At 42.0% G+C, this 22,540-nt stretch overlaps 1 protein-coding gene across 3 annotated transcripts in view; it reads left to right on the forward strand.

Moving 5' to 3' along the window:
• itgb2 (integrin, beta 2) overlaps positions 1 to 22,540 on the forward strand; it is a 64,895-nt gene that overhangs the window by 5,678 nt on the left and 36,677 nt on the right. The window contains exons 2-11 of one of the 3 annotated variants that reach the window (XM_070975850.1): positions 2,053 to 2,104; positions 3,417 to 3,514; positions 8,705 to 8,906; positions 9,236 to 9,406; positions 10,771 to 11,012; positions 12,300 to 12,458; positions 12,736 to 12,831; positions 12,942 to 13,031; positions 13,145 to 13,282; positions 15,154 to 15,344. In XM_070975850.1, coding sequence (XP_070831951.1) covers positions 2,056 to 2,104; positions 3,417 to 3,514; positions 8,705 to 8,906; positions 9,236 to 9,406; positions 10,771 to 11,012; positions 12,300 to 12,458; positions 12,736 to 12,831; positions 12,942 to 13,031; positions 13,145 to 13,282; positions 15,154 to 15,344 — 1,436 coding nt within the window. In that variant the 5' untranslated portion in view covers positions 2,053 to 2,055. The remainder of the gene's footprint in view (positions 1 to 2,052; positions 2,105 to 3,416; positions 3,515 to 8,704; positions 8,907 to 9,235; positions 9,407 to 10,770; positions 11,013 to 12,299; positions 12,459 to 12,735; positions 12,832 to 12,941; positions 13,032 to 13,144; positions 13,283 to 15,153; positions 15,345 to 22,540) is intronic. The other 2 variants (XM_070975851.1, XM_070975852.1) reach the window with 2 other exon arrangements.

Below are 22,540 nucleotides of genomic sequence, written 5' to 3' on the forward strand. Positions count from 1 at the left end.
CTAAGCCGTAATCCAGCTTTATGGTACAGGCCTCTGGTCTCTGCAATGGTAGGCCACATGGACACCGCCACTTAGTGGTGGATGTCGTAGAGGCAGGGGCAGTAGATGTGAATAGATGTGGTATGAGCACACAGAAAATCCTGATGAATTTATGGCGAAACAGTGTAAACCCTGGTGACGATTAAAATAGTTACATTGTATGACTCATTTAAAGTATAACTATTCCACCTCCACAATAAAATCTATTAACTATTTAACCATTTAGAGGCATTTAGAGGCCAACTAATTTTCTAGCATACTGGACAACCTATATGGAACTTCACTGCATTTTCTCCATTTCAAGGGCATTTCAAGGGTTTTTTATAAGATAAGATAAGATAAATCTTTATTGTCTCCCTTGGGAGAAATTCATCTTGGACAAAAAAGAGACTCAAGGCGCCACAGCCACACAGCCAACCCAGATCCATGCCCCACATATACAATCAAACCACAATTGTCATACAACACACAATTCACACATTACCCCCAATCCATATTGCACACTGCTCTTGATAAATAAATTCAAACAAAATGTTTACACTATATCCTGAAATAAATGAAATGATTTCACAATGCCCTATAAAGAAATTAACCACAGCAGCAATGGCCTATGCCACATTATTGCACATTCCCCTCTTCTCACAGCAGTGCACTAACACACATCCACTTCATTTCCTGCTGTTAAGTAGCTTGACTGATGGTGGGATAAACGAGAATTTGTACCTGTTCAACTTACAGTTTGGTATCCTGTACCTTCTGGCTGAAGGCATCAGTTCATACTCTTTGTAGAGGGTGTGGTTCGGATCTGTGGTGATTTTTTGACCTTGTTTCATAACTGTCTGTTCAAATATCTCCTGTAGAGAAGATGGGGGCAGCATGCCAATTATTTTACCTGCCCTTTTGATCAGGTTTTGGAGTTGTGATCTAAATTTGACGGACAGGTTACCAAACCATGTTGACATTCCATAGCGGATGATGGTTTCAATGGCTGCTCTATAAAACAATAAAAATAGATTTTTATCTACACCATGGACCTTGAGCCTGCGCAGAAAATACAGACGTCGACTGACTCTTGAACAAACATAATCAACGTGATAAGCCCAATGTAACTGGGAGTCAAAATGAATACCTAAATACTTGTGTACTGTAACCTGCTCAACTCTCTCCCCATTCATAAACACAGCACTATGATCACCAATGGACCTGGGATCGAACACCATTTCTTTCATTTTTTTGACATTTAAAACCAGATTATTTTCCTCACACCACTGCACACAGCTTTCTATCTCTGACTTGTACACAGCAATATCTGAGTCCACTGACAGTAGACTCAGTATGGCCGTGTCATCGGAGAACTTAAAAATGCAGTTGTTAGAATGGTGATTCCTGCAATCTCGTGAAGAGAATAGGAGAGCTGACGCATCCCTGGGGAGCACCAGTATTGATAACCTGAATGTATCAGTCCTTTGCCACAACTCTTTCCATCAATATAAAGTTTGGTGATATAGACAGTGTAAAGTCATTCAGTGCCCTGGCAGCAGGCTTTAGGATACTTTAGAGATGTCTATAAGATGGCACAGTGCAGTGTTACTGCGGCACCTGCAACCACAGTTGCAGTGCAGTGCAGTGCGTATGTGTTATCCCGCCTATCTATGGCAGTTGGTTGATAAGGAAGTTGCACATTTTCTTATGACTTTCATGAATATGTGCATTGACTTTGAATGTAAAAACTTTTTTGACAGTGCGAGCAGCAGTCCCTTAAAGGTACTGTTTATAACAAAAGATAAGATCCTTTATTGATCCCCCCTGATTAAAAAGTAAATAATGTATACATTTTGAAATACCAAACAACCTTAAGGGATTTCATGTTTTCAAGGATAAATTAGTAATTAAGAATTTGTATTTTAAGGGATCCTTGTTGTACTTTATTCTTACTTGTAAATCTCATGATTTTAATTCTTATCTATCAAAAATAACTAAATTATCTAAAAAACATGTGTTTTTTGTCATCAGGACATGGGTCTGTGTTTACTGTTTGTTCTGCTCTTGCTGATGAGAAGAAATGGTAAGTTTTAAAAAGTTAACATTACATATTTTTTTTTACAAATCTTAAAGCCTCATAGTAACAAACATACAGGTGGCATAAAGAGATACAGATATATATCTTTGAGGCACACTGTACCAAATATATACAACATCATTTTGTTATTTAAGGAGCTGAAATACAATTATAAACCAAAATAAAACAGTCAGACCAAGACTCCTTCTGGAAGTCTTCCCAGGAGATGGCTCAAGGACAAGTTTGGGCAGGGAAATGGCTGGTTTCATGCTAGCTGACTGGTCAGATGGCTGGAGCATAGCAAGGTCCAGCAGAGCAGCAGGGAGCTGGATGACATAGGCCTCACAGAGGTACAGAAGTATTCTAGTGATTTCAGTCAGTTCATGAGCAAAGAAGACGTTTTTCTGGTGGGGAGCAGTCACTGATGGAATCTTCAAGGATCTGCAAGTGGAGATAGAGCCCTAAAGATTAGTGCATTTGGAGAGTATACTGTAACTGTGTGAAATGTCAGTTGGATCTGGAGCAGGGAAGAAAGAGTGGTAAGTGGTGTGCCAATGTCAGTAGAGGCCAAGTCATTTTCAACGTGTGTGTGAAGCAAGAAGACTGACAAGATTCAGAGAAGAGGTGAAGGAGGACATTAATTTGGAGTGCTTGACTTTTGGAGGTGAGTTGCCAGGAAGAGTGTACCTTGAGTATGTATGTTACAAAGGGAGGCCATATGAGAGAGGCAATCTCAGATGCTTCTGCTGTCAGGAATAGACATGTAGACACAAGAGGAATCAGAAGATGGGAAAAGGTGGGAAAGATTTCTGCAATGTGTAGGAATGCAATGCAGAGCAAACAAAATGCCCGCACTGCAAGGGAAATCACCATGTAGTGTCAGCAGACTGTTGAAAAAGAAGTGAGAAAATGAAAGTGAGTATGATCAGACCAGACAAGGGTTTGTCAAAGACTGAAGCTACTATGAGAGTGGAGAGAAATCCTGAAATGGTGGCAGTGCAACAGGAACCAACACAGGAAAGAACTGTAGCTGATCAGAATATCTGCATGAACAGGAAATGGAAGTCAGAAAGGATTAAGTTGGCACTCGACGCTGCCAGGAGATTCTTCAAAGCTGTGGACATATCTGAAGAACATGTTAATGTTAATGTTAACCTGCCCATCCCTATGAAACACATTAAATAATTTATGTACAAGGTAGACATAAACATGATGAAAATGAATTATGTGTGTTGCACATTATTTAAGAGTTGAATATGGACTGACTTAAATTTTTTTAAGAGATTGTGTTGTATATAGTTTGTGTTTCTCTTTACAGGATTGTGTCAACAAGGGGAAGTTTGCTCGAAGTCTGTGATCAACTCCTGTGGGGACTGTATCAGATCTGGACCATACTGTGTGTGGTGTAAACAGCTGGTGAGAAACAAAGTTTATGTAACACATTTATCCTATGCACATTTATACATGTGTGTGTGTGTGTGTGTGTGTGTGTGTGTGTCTATATATATATATATATATATATATATATATATATATATATATATATATATATATAAAGAGGAGCTACAGAAGATATGGGGAATAAAGGCAACAGTGGTGCCATTGGTAATTGTGACCCACAAACTGGGAGAATGGCCTCAGCAGATTCCAGGAGCAACGTCTAAGGTCTCTGTCCAGAAGAGTGCAGTCCTGGGAACAGCTAAGATAAAGTGCAGAACCCTTAAACTCCCAAGCCCCAGGATCCAAGGTTGAGGAAAAAGATACACACCACCCCTTGGGGTGTGAGAGGGGGATTTATATATAACACATACATATATACATTGCTAAAAAAAATGGCAACACTTAATGATCACAGTATATCACCAAGTAAGTTAAGCTTCAGGGATATCAATTTGTCCAGAAGGAAGGAAGAAGAACAAGTGATTGTGACTCAATTAAACCTGCTTTGGTGCAAATGAAAGTGAGAACACATGCAATGGAGAGCCAAATACAATACAACCTCCAAAAAGGGAATGGTTTTGCATGTGGTGGCCACAGAGAATTGTTCTCTCCTTATCCTTCCTGACTTCTTCTCTAGTCTTGAATTCTGTTAGTGTCCTTGTCACTACTGGTAGCATTAGGCGGAACCTGCGGCTCAGTCAGGCTGCACAGGTAGTCCATCTCCTCCAGGAAGGCACATCCATACATGCAGCCGCAAGAAGATTTGCTGTCTCAAGAGTAAATCTTGACCATTACACAAGGAGAGTTGTTCAGGGCCATAGAAGGGTATCAACCCAGCAGCAGGAACAGTATCTGCTCCTTTGTGTGAGGTGGAACAGGAGGAGCACTGCCAGAGCCCTACAAAATGACCTCCAACAGGCTACTGGTGTGCATGTTTCTGACCAAACTGTCAGAAACAGACTCCATGAGGCTGGCATGAGGGCCCGAAGTCCTCTAGTGGGACCTGTACTCACAGCCCAGCATCACGCAATTTGATTGGCATTTGCCAGAGCGCAGCAGGTTCACACTGAGCACATGTGACAGGCGTCAAAGAGTCTGGAGACACTATGGTGAATGTTATGCTGCCTGTAACATCATACAGCATGACCGGTTCGGTGGTGGGTCAGTGATGGTCTGGAGAGGCATATCCTTGGAGGGTCGCACAGACCTCCACGTCATAGCCAATGGTACCTTTACCGCTGTTAGGTACCAAGATGAAATCCTGTCAGACCTTATGCTGGTGCTGTGGGCACTGGATTCCTCCTGGTGCTGAACAATGCCCGGCCTCATATGGCCAGAGTGTGCAAGGAGTTTCTGTATGATGAAGGCATTGATGGCATTGACTGGCTTTCGTGTTCCCCTCACCTAAATCCAATTGAGCACCTATGGGAAGTTCCGACGCCACCAAGTACCGCCATAGACTGTCCAGGAGCTCACTACCTCGATCATCAGTGCAACAAAAAAGAAAGCCGCCAGTTGAGATTTATGCTAAATGATTTTATTTATCCTAAATGCTGTAATGAAGTTTGCACACGAACCGGAACTCCATTACTGGGACTCCCAAACGATATATACTGCAATTACATCATCTGACACAAGATTTGGTGTTAAGGGTTAAAATTTTGGCACAGCAATTATTTTTGTAGCAATTGGGAATATACAAGGGAACCTGACTCATTAGTCCCTGGACAACAGACCCATTTATCAGAAGTAGTAGATGGAAATGCTTCACAGAAGCGCTGACCGTACCTGCCTATGCAAAAACACCAACCAGAACCCACGTATCTTGGGTCATCTGCCAGGATACTGAACAAAGTTTACCTTCAAGTGAAAGGGAAACAGTTACAGCTGAGATGAGGCCCAAAGTATGTTGAATCCCTCCAAGGAATTTATGTGGATGTATGGCTTGGTCTGTATGTGATCTGGAGCAGCAGCCCCTACATGTATCACCAGGTAATCAAGAGGGAAAGAGACCAACAGTACTACATCATTGAAAATCAGTACCTGCCTTTACAGACTATCGTGAAACCAGTCAGCAGAAGCCCAATAGGCCTTCCACCCATTAGGGGTGTTCCACTCATCCCCCTCCCGCATCCACACCAGATGGTAGGCTTTGCGGAGGTTGAGCTTAGTGAAGATGGTGGCCCCCTGGTCAGATCAGGAGTGAAGCTCGGGGTGAGGGCACAGTAAGGGGCTGTGCTGTTCTTGAGACAGAGCTGGTAGCATGAGGCACCCCATCCCAGTATGACCTCCATAGTTAAATCTATGTGAGGGTTACGTGGTCGTAACCAGGGAATACCCCAGGATGAAAGGAATGTGTGGTGACTTCAGGATGTGAAACAGGATGGTCTCATGATAATAACTGGACAGCAGGACATGAACTGGCGAAGTCTGATGGGTAACAGTTCCTAGTAGATAGCTGTCGAGTACACTGGCTGAAATGGGTCTGGAGAGGGGGACCAGATAAATTCCCAGCTGGCTCTTCATCCATGATGCTGGCATTGGTCCTAGAGTCAATGAACATAGCCAGAGTGTGAGCGCCCTCCAGGAGGAGGAGTTTGGACTGGAACAGGGGTCATTGAGGGGACAGTGCGGAGGTACACTGTCTTTTGCTGGGCAGCAGGAAACAAAGTGGCTGGCCTGGCCACAATACAGGCAGAGGTTGGCCGTGGCGCCACCGCTGTCTCTCCTCAGGGGTGAGTCTGGTGCAGCCAAGCTGCATGAGTTTGGGTGTCTCCTGTGAAAATGTTGGGAGGGTGGAAGAGTAGAGGGAAACAGGAGCCTCCCGGGAGTGGACAGATGGCAGCTCGTAGGAGACCAACTCATCCTTCATTTACAAGTAATCTCTGTAATACCTGCTACACATGTCCTGCGTGCTCCTCCTGACTCCTGGGAAAATGTTAGTAAGTATATTGTCTTATGCTTTTAAGAACCATATTTTGACAATTACCCGAAAATCTTTCTAAATGACTATTTAGTTGAGCACTAATGCTTAATCAACTATAGATTTGCTTCCCACTACTCTGCGGTGTACCATGAACTCTCCAACTGTGGCTTGGGCTTTTGTTTATTTCAATGCAGAAAGAACCATACCTTCATTTCCTTTTTTTAAAAACACTTGTTTAAAACATTCATAACAGTTAATGCAATCTCAATTCCCTCCATGTTTACTGCTGTCTTGATAGGAATACATTTCTACAGTTCTAATTTCATCAGTACAACTGAGAACACTTCTCCAACAGATATTCCATTTCCATTCACTAATTATTGTAATTCTTCTTCTTCTTCTTCTTATTATTATTATTATTATTATTATTATTATTATTATTATTATTATTATTACAGTCGTATGAAAAAGTTTGGGCACCCCTGATCATTTTCAAGATTTTCCTTTATAAATCATTGGTTGTTCGAATCAGCAATTTCAGTTAAATATATCATATAGCAGACAAACACAGTGATATTTGAGAAGTGAAATGAAGTTTATAGGATTTACAGAAATTGTGCAATAATTACTTAAACAAAAGTAGACGGGTGCATAAATTTGGGCACCCCAACAGAAAAATTACATCAATATTTATTAGATCCTCCTTTTGCAGAAATAACAGCCTCTAAATGCTTCCTATAGCTTCCAATGAGGGTCTGGATTCTTGTTGAAGGTATTTTTGACCATTCTTCTTTACAAAACATCTCCAGTTCAGTCAGGTTTGATGGTTTCCGAGCATGGACAGCCCGCTTTAAATCACACCACAGATTTTCAATAATATTCAGGTCCAGGGACTGAGATGGCCATTCCAAAACGTTGTACTTGTTCCTCTGCATGAATGCCTGAGTGGACTTTGAGCAATGTTTAGGGTAGTTGTCTTGTTGAAGTATCCAGCCCTGGCGCAACTTCAACTTTGTCACTGATTCTTGAACATTGTTCGCAAGAATCCGCTGATACTGACTGGAATCCATGCGACCTTCAGCTTTAACAAGGTTCCTGCACTGGCCACACAGCCCCACAGCATGATGGAACCACCACCAAATTTTACTGTGGGTAGCAAGTGTTTGTCTTGGAATGCTGTGTTCTTCTTCCGCCATGCATACCGCCCCTTGTTATGTCCAAATAACTCAATTTTTGTTTCATCAGTCCACAGCACCTTATTCCAAAATGAGGCTGGCTTGTCCAAATGTGCTTTAGCATACCTCAAACGACTCTGTTTGTGGCGTGTGTGCAGAAAAGGCTTCTGCCGCATTACTCTCCCATACAGCATCTCCTTGTGCAAAGTGCGCTGAATAGTCGAATGATGCACAGTGACACCATCTGCAGCAAGATCATGTTGTAGGTCTTTGAAGCTGATCTGTGGGTTGAGTTTCACTGTTCTGTTATCACTGTTAAGCTATTGACATTGAAACTCAACACTTACAATGAAATGTGAACTGGAGTGCTTTTATTGTGAAAAACTGCACAGGGTTTGTTTCATTGGTGGACGGAACAGGTAGTAGCCTAAAGGCAAAATTATTTGTCTTTTGCAAAGTCTTTTGGGTGTGTCAGCTGCTGACAGGCCACAACATACAGTGAAGGCCTTGTTTGCCAATCCCCATGAATCCTGGCAGATCCAACCTTCTACTTGCAGGTTGAGCTTCTCCATTCTTCAGTGGTGCTCACTTGCCTGGGTTGTTGGAGATGGCATCGTAATAGTGCAGTGCACTGTTGGCTTCAGTTAATTTAGGTTACTGAATAGACACAGACAGAAACTAAACCAAAATACTTCATTCATTGTCCATCGCAGTCTCAATTGAAAATTGCTCTTTGAATTTAGCAAAAATTATAACCTGTGATAACAGTGATTGAAAAAATAGCAAAAGTGGCACAGACTGGAAATGACTGGTGAATAAATAATTAAAGATAAACTGTATTTGTGTGAAATATGTCTTTTGAGCAGAGTGGGGTGGTGTACAATATACTGAATATATTGAACCCTAAACTTGGCCTACGGAGCTTATAAAGCTTATACAAGAGTGTAATAGAAAAACATTATATAAAGTAACAGATGTGTGAACTTGGTTTATGAACTTAGTTTATCTAATACATAAAATACCATTCTTATCTGTTTTGGGTGTTTTTGCCTCCCCTTTGTACAGAATTTCACCAAAGCAGGTGAGCAGGAAGCAGCACGCTGTGACACCCAAGCTCAGTTAATAGAGAGAGGATGCAAGAAGGAAGAAATCATTTCCCCCATGAACAACCTTAGCATTGTCCAAGAACATCCACTGTCTGTGTCATTCAACCAGCAAGAGCCTGTTCAACTAAGTCCACAGAAGATTAGTCTGAGACTGCGACCCGGTTAGTGGAATCGGTTAATGCTGACCTTTGATTTTTGAAGAAATCAGTGTTTCCAGGTCAAAGTAAAATGTCATTATCTGAATTTGTGAGAACTAGGGTGGGCAAAACATGCTTTTCATGTTTTTCAGTATCATCTATCATCACATTTGATTTGAGGATTGGATTGACTTGAACTTCAATAATAATAATAATAATAAATACTAAACTAAATAAATACTAAATAATAATTTTAATATTATACAGTGTATTGTTTTGTGCATAAATGACCATGGTTATATTTCTTGTTTTCTTTTGTTTCTCATTAGCTTGTTTCTCTTCTGTGTTTACAGGGCTCTCTACCACATTCAGTGTTTCTTTCAAAAGAGTTCAGGGTTATCCAGTTGATCTCTACTACCTGATGGACCTGTCTTATTCAATGAAAGATGACTTAGAAAATATCAAAGAACTGGGACGAGATCTTTTTGCAACTCTGAATAACATCACTGGAAATGCTCAAATAGGTAATACGATTGAAATCTGCACCTGATAATCTTCCAAAATACCAATATTTATTATATGGAAACATTTTAGAATACAGCTACATCTTACGGTCTAATTATCTTGTACATTTCATGCATCAGTACCTGGTACTGGTAACCAATATCGGACACATAATCTAAGTGGGTACAAGAAGAGGTTTGTTTATAAGAGGGACTTAAAATAGATTACATTGTAAATCAATGTAATCAATTTAACAATTATCAATATTAAATATATTTACATTGTAAGGCATTTTTAAATATGTACTTGTTGTAGCCACAAACATTTGCCTAACCCTCAGAATAAGGGTGCACCTCTTGTAAGAAATGAGATGTAGCTATGTAGCTATGTAGCTATGGAGCTATGGCCGTTGCGTCGGACGGTTCACGCCTCCGCGTCGTCCATTCATTTCTGATAAAGGACACCTTGTCTGGCATTATTCCGCTTATACCATGGTCACTTAAGAAAAAAATAAATATTAAATCAATTATTAATACGTTAATGTTTTGTTGTTGTTGTTGTTTGTTTGTTTTTGTTTTTTACCGTTAAAATCGTAAGTTTTTCCACCAGAAGCGGCTGAGTGGACTATTTAATATCTCTCATTGTGACGCGTTGCCAAGTAACCGGCTCTGCCCACAGAACCTGCAGCTCGGTCGGCCGCAGCTGTTATATTAGGCCTAATCAGTGGAGAGAAGTGAGATGATTGCTTAACGTTATGTTACGTGATACAAAGTATCATTTCAGAGGGTGCACCTCTTACCGCTTGTGCGTGTCCAGAGGATGATGCGAAATTTTGTTTCAAAGAATCAAAGTCCACAGATGGTTTCCAAAATCGTTTTTATTGCAAGAAATATTATCCTGATCTAATGATCAGAGTGAATTTCCTTTGATCTACCCCACAATTAGCAGTGTTTTGAATTCAGGGCATATACTAAAATAATGGTCTCTGGTGATGCAGTATAGGCAGCAAGGCTATAATCCACCAAAATACACCCTGATAGCTACCTGGCAATTTGCTTAGGAGTCTACAGACATGTAGCATGTGTTCTTCAGCAGCCACATTTATAATATCATTTAGAGAGCATATGTTTGCAGCTCATTTTGGCTGAAAATGTTGTGATCATAAAATAATCTGCAGCTCAGCAGCACTGTAATGGCTGCTGGTAAACACAGTATTTGAGAGTCCCCCCAAAAAAGAAAAGGAAAAAATGTAAATGAGAAAAAATATATGTTGATTTTCACCAGATTAAAAACAGGACAGGTGATCACAGAGAGTCTGATCCCGTGTGCACTGAATTCTTCCCTTGTACCTATTAGGAACTAATAGATATTTCTCTAACTATAGGGTTTGGTGCCTTTGTTGATAAGACGGTCCTTCCTTACACTAACACCAATGAGAAGAAACTGCAGAAGCCATGTGATGAGAATGACCAGCAGTGTCAGGCTGCCTTTGGCTACAGGCATGTGCTTAGTATGACACCAAGGGAGGATGAGTTCAAAAAAAAAGTGACAGAGCAGTTCATTTCTGGGAACTTGGACTCTCCTGAGGGAAGTCTTGATGCCATGATGCAGGCTGCTGTATGTGGGGTAAGGACTCAACCAAAGAGATAACAATGTACTGTGAGTAATACAAGGTAATCAAGCATAAAACTAAAAACCCCTCTGTATGGGTCCTTTCAACAACAGAATGTATAATTCTATGCTTTTGAACAGGATGTATAAGCTTAAAGGGCATAGCATGTTTGCTGCATCAGCTATGTCAAATGTCTGGACAAACTGGGCCAAATGATATTGTCAGCACTTGACAATATATACTTTGGTTGAAGGAATAATGTCATTTTGAGAAATGTCAGAACTGAGGCTGGGTTCTGAAGCTTTTCTAAAATGTAGACCATACTGTAAAACAATACTTATTATAATTATAATATATGCCCTGCGATTGACTGCCGACCGGTTCAGGGTGTACCCCGCCTCTCGCCCGTTGACGGCTGGGATAGGCTCCAGCACCCCCCACAACCCCCAAAGGGATACGCGGTATAGAAAATGGATGGATGGATAATTATAATATACCAGTTCAGGTTCAGTTTAGGGGCAGGTGGGGGTCTTGGTTAAATATTGAAAAAAAACAGAAAAAAAAAACATTGCCTTTTTCTATTCAATAACAAGACAATCTGGCCTTAAGCAAGTGTTTTAGCTGCCTAAAAAAGGAGGGAAACATAGGGTATGAACGTATTTTGTGGGAGGCCAAGTGTCAGCACAGTTTTTTTAACCAATAAGTGTTGACTTACGTCTAGGAATTTGTTTGGACCCAAAGATGCAGACGAGAGACAGAGACAGACAAAGCAATTTATTTTAAACACAACGGGTGAAACAGAAAATGCACTCATCAGGAGTGGATACAGAAATAAAGAAAAAGCACACTTGGAAGGAGTGGGGAGAAACTAAGGAAGCTCAGACGAAGCGGGTTTCAGGCATGAACTTACGCGGCAGAAGACACTGAAACAAAAAAAAGCACACAATGTGGCAGTCCAAAAACAGTTAACATTAGCAACTCAACAGGCGAGGAGAACACAAACAAACACACCACCAGGGATTCAGGACAATCTGACACAGTTAAGTGAGAGCTCTCCCCTTTTATCCTGTGCCTTAATCAGGATCATGCGCATCAGGTGTGCACCTGAAGAGGCAGAGCTGGCTGGATGTAGGTGAATACCCAGCTAGACAGACAGAGGAGAACAGACAGGCAACAATAATACTAGGGGACAGGAAAAGGACATACTAGGGATAGAACAGGTCTGTAGGATCATTACAGTAAGTTCCTTTTAACTTGACCTTTGCAGTTTTCTTGCTTAAATGGTCCTTATTGTTGTTCAGGACAAAATAGGTTGGAGGAACAGTAGCACTCGGCTGATTGTGCTGACTACTGATGCTGGATTCCACATGGCCGGGGATGGAAAATTAGCTGGCATACTGGAACATAATGATGAACATTGCCACATGGAAAACAACCTTTATACCAAGAGCACTGATATGGTATGTAAGGAATCAAATAAGCAAATCTACAGTCATTTAAGTTATTTTAAATGATAGGCAAAAGTGTAAAAATAATACTTAAGTTATAGTCATAAATTACAGCTGCCCTTTATGACTATAACTTACTATGGCTACACTGATTCCAAAAATAAATTTTCATGAAAAACACTGATAGTGAGTTTTGTTCTGTGGTTGGCACCTCAAATGGTTGTTTATGAGGTGTAACATGGACATGAGGTTTATAAAGCTCACTGATATCACAAATTGTTGTGTGCAGGACTACCCATCTGTTGGACAACTAGCTATGCAGCTGGAAAAACACAATATTCAGCCAATATTTGCAGTGACAAAAAATGTGGAGATTGTGTACCAGGTAAATAAAATTTACCTTTCATATGTGTACCCCCTTTTATTTGTTCATAGAGCACACATTAAATTCTTACTTCTTATTGATTTTTCATGTCATCTTGTGTTTTGTTCCAGGAACTCTCTAAAATGATCAAAAAGTCAGAAGTGGGAGTTCTGTCATCAGATTCTAAAAATGTTGTTCAATTGATTAAAAGCGCCTACAATGTAAGTTACCAACTCACCATTGGACTTGACCATTTGACCAATACATTTTTACTCATTATATTGTGCTATTTTTCTCTACATCTCACAACATTCACATGTGTAATCCATGACAGAAGTTGTCCTCAAAAGTAACTGTGACCCATGACAGTCTCCCTGACAATGTAAGAGTTGTCTACACCCCTAAATGTGCTGATGCAAGACCACCAGGGGACAGCGAAGGGATTTGTGAAAATGTGCCTGCGGGACAGGAGGTCAGTTATTAGATTTTTAAAATAACATTTCATCATGATGTTCATATAACAATTGCATACAGTTCTTGTTTTGACACTGTATTGGGTGGTTTTCATTAAATCCATCCATCCATTGTCCATCCACTTAACCTGGTCCAAGTCCTTTCCCTTGTCCTCCCAGTTGAACATGGTCGTAACTGTTTTCTTTGCTCTCTTATGTTTTGTTATTTATTTATTTAGTTTGTTTATTTGTTGTTTGTAAGGATGTACCAATATCAAAAACTCTTGGTTCAATAATGCCTAGATATTAAGGTCACAATACTATATCTATTAAAGAAAAAAATAGAAAAGAAAAGGAAAAGCCCTATATTGATAAAGGAGTGTATACAGAATCTTAATTCACAAAAAAAATGTTTTTAACCTAAATTGAAGAAGAAGAAGAAGAAACATACTTTTTATTATCACACTCAACAATGCAATGCACTACATGCACACACGCCATGCTTATGTGAAGTTATTTCTCCGCCCTTGACCCGTCCTTGGTCCGTCCTTCCTCCACGGCAGACCAGGAGCGGTGGGCTGCCAGCTGACAGCAGTGCCCAGGGACCCAGTTCCTTTCGTCACCATTGGTCAGGTGGTGACCTTCTTGCATGTTTTTAGTGGGTTTTTTTTATGGAGGATACCCCACATGAACACGGGGAGAACATGCAAACTCCACACAGAAAGGCCCCCTCCTTGAGCAGAAGTCACTGAAGGCATAGTGGAGGACATGGTGGCATGAATTTTCTTTGGCCATAAATGATTGAACCATGTACAATTTCAAAACAAAAATAATGCAGCAGTTAGTTGCAGGCCTTTTATAAAATCACTGTAAGAGCTGTTCCATTCTGTGACCACATCCATGATGAGTGCCAGGTTTAACAGTCTCTGTGTGGTGGTCAACACAGCTGTTGCAGCTGAACTGCAATGAAAAAATGCTGCTAATACTATTGCTGCTTACTGCTTACTGCTATAACTATTAATTTCCCATCCGCTGGTCATAGCATGAGCTGTGACTGTAATATAACTATGAGTAGCATGTGAAGTCCACCCATTTGTGGTTGTTGAGATGCACTCTGCTTCTTTGAGGCTCCGTGTCACTTTAGCTTTTTTCTCTAGGTACAGAGCTGCTGTGTGGCCTTGATGTTACTGTATACTTTGGAGCCAACATGTTTACAAACCAAATCCAAATCCATTGGTGTTGACCACAGAAAATGGTCTTAGGTCTAATAAATTTCAAACATGCCCACAGCACCTACAAAGGGAGGTGGCCTGGAAAAATCTTAATCAAAAGCCCAAACCCCCTTAACTGGTTCCTTTCAATGTGAAGGAGCAGCGGTTCTCCACAAAGTGTTCGTCGGCGCTCTTCCCTCTACCTCTTACGTTGAACCCTGCCACACTATTAAATAAACTCATCTCTGCTACTTGAATTTGTGACCTTATTCTTTTGGTCACTACTCAAAGCAAATGATCACAAGTGAGCGTTGGAACATAGATCGACCAGTAAATCAAGACCTTAGACTTCAGACTGTAGACTCTAACACAACATTGTTGGGCTGTCGTAGATATACCTCTTCCCTGTTGCTTGGAGGTCAAGAATGTCTGTCCAGACTGGGCCAGAAGGTGTGTTGCAAATAAGATGCCAAGATGCTAGAAAAGAGGATTTGTGAAGATCAGATTCAGGATGAGCTGGAAAGGAGAGGTCCAATATATTGAATATGAATACAAGAAGGGATCAAGAATTTGAATATGTCATTTTAACCTTTGAATAAAAGTATTTATTTCATATGTTGAAAATGTGGTAAATGTATTACACCTCTGTCTGACTCTCCAAATCTAACTGCCCCCTCCAGATTTCTTTCGATGTTACCGTGACGGTGGACTCATGTATGACGGACAAGTCTTTTACAATAAGACCACTGGGCATTAAAGATACATTGACAGTGACCTTATCTACAAACTGTGAGTGTGAATGTGAAGACACCGAAGACAATAGCCACCCACACTGCAAGGGCAAAGGAAGAGTCAGCTGTGGTATTTGCAGGTAAGCATTACACCTCCTACAGAATAATTTTGTCACTTAGTTGGCATTGAAAGTTATATTGATCTCTTAAAACCAGTGTGTATTGGGTTCATTCAATGCATGCATCAGTTATTATATGTTGGCCTTGGGTGTAAATCTAAAGTAAACAATTTTAATCAATATGCCTGTTGGAGGCTGTCTTCATGTAAAATGCCAGCATTAGTCATTTGTTCAAACACTCAGTTCTGTGGAAATATAATTTTAATAATCTCACAAAACCACTTTAATTTTTGTCCAGAAAAGTATTTACTTAGCATAATTAAAATGTTTCTCTTGGGGATCAGTCATGAGTTTCTAATGTAATGTACAAATTAACTTTGGGAAATAATTTGAATCCAGGTAGAAAGAAGAAAAGGGAAATAAATAGGTAAAGTGGCTGAAAGTTAGAGAAGACAAGGGCAACATTTTTATATACATAAAACATGCATTAATATCACTGTTTACACAGACTGACCCAACAATGACACTATAAAATGCTAACTACTCATACAGTGACGATACAGTAAATGAAGGAATGAAATTTGGCGGGGAAAGCATTCTGACTCACCCAGTTGCCGGAAAAGAAATGTACTACTTGCACATATGTGAACTGATAACTGCTGAGCCCATGTGGTAGCAGGGAAGATAATGTTGCAGCCAAAGAGGGTGAGGATGAAGTTGATTTCATAACTAGTGTTGGGAGTAGCTAGTTATATGTAATGCCGTTACATAAATAAGAGAGAAAGGAGCCCTTTAAATCCGTCTTCCCTCCATCATCACATCCAATGTACAGTCCCTCCAGAACAAGTCTGGGACATTTTCTCAGGTGGAAGTCTGAATGAGAGGGTTTTAGTAATATTAAATTCAGTCAGGACCACTTTAGTCAAAGTATATTTGTTAATGTTAATACATTAAATGGTCAATGGACTGTATTTGCGACATATAGCGCTTTTCTAGTCTGAAGACCACTCAAAGTGCTTTTACAACTCAAGTCTACATTCACCCATTGGCGCACATAGTCATACAGCAGCTAAACCATCTGCTCATGAGCGTTATCCACTCACACACCGATGGCACAGTTTTGGGGTTCAGTGTCTTTCCCAAGGATACTTCAGCATCTGGACTGTCGACCCTCTGATTGGTGGATGACTGCTCTAACTCCTGAGCCATAGCCCCCCTGTTAATACAGCATTACACAGCCATATGGCTCTGTTCTGGGACCTCCCTGCCCTTTCACGCATGAACAGCCTGAAGCAAAGAGAGCACCTCTATGGTTTTCTATGTGCCTACATGAAACGACTATATGCAGGGAGAGCAGCAGCAAAGACCCCCAAGGGAACAGAACAGAAACAGAAATTGCATTGATAAACTCAGACATTGCATAAAGGTGGAGCTGAGGTGGAGGTGGGTTTTAAATGGCTTGCAGAGGAAACAGCAAACAGGTGAGCAGGTGATGACAGCTTAAATAGAGCATGCCATTTGAGATGTGACAATAAGGAGTGAGGCAGAGAATCACTTGAGTTGAGCCCTCAGCCAATGAGCTTGACCTCTGCGGTCTGCCTGAACTTGCTCTATGCTTCATGTCTGCATTTCCACGACAATCCCAGTTAAAATTTTTCAAGAAATATCCAAACTCAAAATCTTGGATTACCCCACATATAATGCACAGCCCTTGAGAAAAACAGAGAGCCTTTCAATGTGAGGACTGGGTTTCAGTCAAAATCACAATACACCAAATCAAAAACTAAAACTTTAAAGCCAAACTTAGATATAAAGAAAAACCGGAACTGGAATTCTCCACCATGAACACAAGACAAGCTTTTCAGAAAGTTAGTACACTCACTGGTCATGATCCAAAACCCAAGTTAGCTGTAATAACTGACCCCATCTCTTTTGCTGGAAACCTGAACACCTTTTAGACTAGGTTTGACACCATGAACTACTCAGAGGAATGTAAGACAATACTGGATACCCTCCCCATCCCTGAGTCAACACACCTTGCTCCCTTTACTGTGGAGGATGTATGCCAGCAGTTGATGGTGTCCAAGCATGAATGCTGAAGGAGTGTGCCGCAGAGCTCTCTCCCATCATGCACCCCCTTTTCTGGGAGTCTTACAGGACTGTCTCAGTGACCACCATGTGGAGAACATCCACGATCATACTGGTAGCCAAGAAACCCCACCTCTCCAAACCAAACCACTACCGCTCAGTTGCCCTCACCTATCAACATCATCCTCCCAACTGTCAAACCACTCTTGAATCCAAACCAGTTCACAAAGTTAAAAGGGGGCCTGAGGATGCAGTAGCTTGTCTCCTCCACCCCCTACTACTACACCTCAAATCACCTGGTAACTTCACCAGACTCCTCCTCATTGACTTCTGCTCAGCATTCAATACCATCCAGTGCCACCAGATGACCAGGAAACTCTATCGCTTGAACATACCACCACTTCTCATACACTAGGTACACAATTTCCTCAGTTATAGACCAGAATCTGTTATAGGATTATAGGATAGGCAGCATAACATTTTCCATCACCAACACTAGAACCCCTCGAGGATGTGTCCTGAGCCCCTTCCTGTTTGCCCTCTATACCAATGACACCAGTATCAGCCCCTCACCCATCCTTACATACAGTACCAGTCAAAAGTTTGGACACATATATTTTAGATTATTCGAAGTAGTCACCATTTGCTTTGATGATAGCGCTGCACATTCTTGGCATTCTCTCAGTCAGCTTTATGAGGTAGTTACCAGAAATGATTTTCAATTAAAAGGTGTGCCTTGTCAAGAGTTAATTTCTGGAACTTCTTGCCTTCTTAATGTGTTTGAGACCATCAGTTGTGTTGTGCAGAGGTAGGGTTGGTACAAAGGTCTATACAGTGAATAGCCCTATTTGACAACTGTTCTAATCCATATTATGGCAAGAACCACTCAACTAAGTAAAGAGAAATGACAGTCCATCATTACTTTATGACATGAAGGTCAGTCAATTCAGAAAATTTCAAGAACTTTGAATGTCCTCAAGTACCTCAAATGCTATGATGAAACTGCTCTCATGAGGAACGCCACAGGAAAGGAAGACCACAAGTTAACTCTGCTGCAGAGGATAAGTTAAATCAGAGTTACCAACCTCAGAAACCACAAATTAACAGCGCCTCAGATTAGAGCCCATATAAATGCTTCACAGAGTTCAAGTAGCAGACACATCTCAACATCAACTGTTAAGAGGAAACTGTGTGAATCAGGCCTCCATGGTCGAATTGCTGCAAAGAAGCCACTTCTTAGGAAGAACAACAAGAAGAGAATTGCTTGGGAAAAGACACACAAGGAATGGACATGAACAAAGATGAGTGGATGGTTTCTGCATGTGAGGTTCCCACTGTGCAGCACGGAAGAAGAGCTGTGATGGTGTGGGGGTGCTTTGCTGGTGACACTGTTGGTTCCAAATTCAAGGCACACTTAACCAGCATGGCTACCACAACATTCTGCAGTGATAAGTCGTCCCATCTGGTATGTGCGTAGTGGGACCATCATTTGTTTTTCAACAGGACAATGAGCCCACACCTCCAGGCTACGTAAGGGCTATTTGAACAAGAAAGAGAGTGATGGAGTGCTGCTTCAGATGACCTGGCCTCGACAATCACCTGACCGAAACCCAGTTGAGATGGTTTGGGATGAGATGGACCGCAGAGTGAAGGCAAGCAACCAACAAGTGTTCAGCACCTCAGGGAAGGTTACAGCTTGTTGCAGGAGCTCTGTCATTTTCGTTCGTTTTTGTGTGTTTTGTTTTCTGTTTCTTTTAAATTCAATTTCTTAACTCACTTTTGGTAACTGCGTTGCAATATTTGTGCGCAGTTTTACAACTTTTTTGGTGGCGTTTCTGTTACTTTTTGCACTCGTTGTCACGGTGGACCATACAGAGGGGAGTGGGGCATTGTCTACACATGCAAGTAGCTGATCGTGTTGTGTAGACCTATGCTGCTGCCCGGAGAGAGGATTGTAGTCCCGGACGAGCTAAAGAGACGACATCGGGTCTGTATAACCGGAGCCAAACGGAGGGCGAAGGCACGGAGATACACACTGTCCCGGTGATCATCACTGGGAACGTGAGGTCCTTAGCAAGTAAGATGGACAAGTTTGTTGCGCTGGTCAGGACTCAGTGGTAATACCGACAGTGCAGCCTTATGGCCTTCACTGACTTGTGGCTGCATTCAGACGTCCTGGCGTGGAAGTACCCGGCTTAAGCTGTGTGCCAGTGGACGGAGACGTAGCTCAGAGCGGTAAAAAGAAGGGAGGAGGGATTGCACTGTTTGTGAATGAGAAGTGGTGTAATCCCGGTCATGTTACCGTTAAAGGGTGTTTCTGCAGCCCGGACACTGAGCTGCTAGCTGTGGGATAGGGCCTTATTATTTGCCTCGGGAGTTCAAGTCCACCATCGGGATCACTGTTTACATCCCTCCGAAGACTGACGGGGAAGCGGCATGTAACGTCATCCACTCCACCGTAGCGGAGCTACAAATGTAAAACATAAAAACAAAGTTTATTAACTGTCCCACCAGAGACAATGGTAATGACCTACTGTATGCTAATGCAAAGGATACATACAGTCCCCCCTGTTGTTAACACCTCAGTATGTCCTTCTTGTCCAGAGGCAGCCTGAGGAGGTGGACTGCTTTGAGACAATAGACTGGGATGTGTTGTGTGAGCCACATGGGGAGGATATCAACAGCCTGACAGTGCTGACAGTAAGTATTAGTGAACAGTGAGAGTGTATCAGAGAGTGCATCAAATTCTGTGGACAGACCATACTGCCAACCCAGACTGTATGCTGCTTTCCCAACAACATGCCCTGGATCGCCAGTGAACTGAAAATTCTGCTAAACAGGAAGAAACAAGCTTTCAGAGCGGGGGACAAAAAAGAACTGAGGATTGTTCAACACGAGCTGAGGGACAAGCTGAGGCAGAGCAGAGATGTCTCCAGGAGGAAGCTGGAGGCCAAACTCCAGCAGAACAGAATGAACGATGTGTGGACAGGAATGAAGGAGATCACGGGGCTCAAGGCAAAGGACAGACCAGCAGCCGGCAGCCTTGAGAGGGCCAATGAGCTAAACCACTTTTTCAACAGGTTTAGCTCACAGCCAGGAGTGGTCCTACATTCCCCTGCCCCTTCACGCCCCACCACTATCAACAATGGCCTCCACAACTCCCCTCTGCCCAAGCTTTCTCCCTCCAACCCTCAGCCCCCCCGATGACCCCTCCCTTGGACCCAAAATCCCACATCCCCCACCTTCTTCCACAGCACCCCCTCCACTAGCACCATCCCCTGCCTGACTGCAGGCCAGGAAAGAAGACAGCTGGAGATGTTGCACCTGGGCAAGGCTGCTGGCCCTGACAGCATTTATTCCAGAGTCCTGAGGACTTGTGCCAGCCAGCTGTCCGTGATCTTGGGTCATCTCTTCAACCTCAGCCTGAGTCTGCAGAGAGTCCCGGTGCTGTGGAAGATGTCCTGCGTGTTTCCTGTTCCAAAGAAGATGTCTCCATCTTTGACATATTCCTCAAAAATATTCTTCCTTTTAAACTATTTCGGCACAGAATAAACACATTCGATAAAGTGCAACTTAAATTATTTGAAAAAAAAAAAAAAAAGTACATAAAGTGCTGATTGCAGAGTGCTGAGTGCATTTCCATAGAATATTGCACTTTAACTAGCACTACAGCAGTTGACCATTGAATGCACATTTTTTATCAATAAATTATCCAAGACACTGCTAGGTTTCTATATTCAGGAACATTTAGGTTATCCTTAAACGACTAACACAAACAGGTTTTTGTGTATGTGTGCGTGTGCATGTGTGTGTTTGCGATACAGGGAGAAACACAACAAATACATGAACATAACATTGAACAGGGTTGTGCATTTTCCATTATTTCAGGGCCCTATGCTGCATTGTATTTGCAAAAGACCAAATTTGCCAAAAGTCTGTCAGTCATTGGGGCCAAAGAATGATGCCACCATGGCTGAAAACTCGCTCCACTGGAGCACTGGAGGCAGGCACTGCCAACACTCTGATGGTCACACAGTGAAGGAAGAATATTCATGTTCATTGCCCAGAACAAAAGAGCATTCTATCCTTCGGCAATGTCAAGGTAGTGACTTAGCTGTAGTGCTGGATGGTCCCCACATCCTTCTTCTGCCTTTTATGGTATTCCGCAAACAGCCCTTCTCCTTGTCCAAGCTTGCTCTTCTTCATCAACAGGAGGCACAGGTTGCTCTGTCCGTGCTGCATCTCGCAGGATCAGTTGTGGCAATTAGCAGAAACAAAAGAGCCCTTATTACAATTAGTGTGTGAAATAAAGTGTGTTAAACTTAAGTATTATTGATCAGATTATGAGAAAAAAAAAAGTTACATTAAACTCAGTAATATTTACCTTTAACTCATTGTGCCACCTCTGCCTTGACGTCACAATTGACCAGCACATGGGACCAACAACAGAGAAAAGGCTGGATCCAAGGCAGCTGCTTTGAGGTAGACTGGGTCTGCAAAGGGAGCAGTGACCCCATCTTGTGCCCTGGCCATTTTCACATTGATGAAGATTCCAAGAAATCTTTTGTTCAGGGATGCCTGGAGACTTCTGACCATGCCGCCCAGGAAACGGACTTGTGGCTTCAGTTTCTCAAGGTGGTGATTGAGGGACAAGACAGATGAAACAACAGCACTGATTGTGACTACCTTCTCCCCCTGTGTCATATCAGTTGCTTCACCAAACGGCTTCAAGATGTCCACCAACTCCTTCAACAGAGTCCACTCCCGTACTATGAATGACAACTCCTTGTGCCCAGACTTTTCCAGAACAGAACAGAGCTTTAGATGATCACACTGGAGAACTGCCTCAGTGTTGAGTTCCATTTTGTGTTGACAGCAGCAGGAATGCTTTTCTGTTCCCCAAATTCAGCATCTCTGAACACATCTCTGAATGTTGTGCTTGTGTGCAGTAGTAAGCTGAGTTTTGATAACTTTGAAAAAGGAGATGCCACTTTTTTTTCTTTCAAGCCGTCTCCCACCACCCGCTGAAGAGTATGCGCAAAACACTGCAAGCGCTGTTTCTTTGCCATAGCAATATCTACTGTTTGCTGGTCTTCCAGGGTTAAGTCATGCCAGAGCTCTGGGTCATC

Source organism: Chaetodon trifascialis, chromosome 12, assembly GCF_039877785.1.
Source record: "Chaetodon trifascialis isolate fChaTrf1 chromosome 12, fChaTrf1.hap1, whole genome shotgun sequence".
NCBI classification, from domain to species: domain Eukaryota; kingdom Metazoa; phylum Chordata; class Actinopteri; order Chaetodontiformes; family Chaetodontidae; genus Chaetodon; species Chaetodon trifascialis.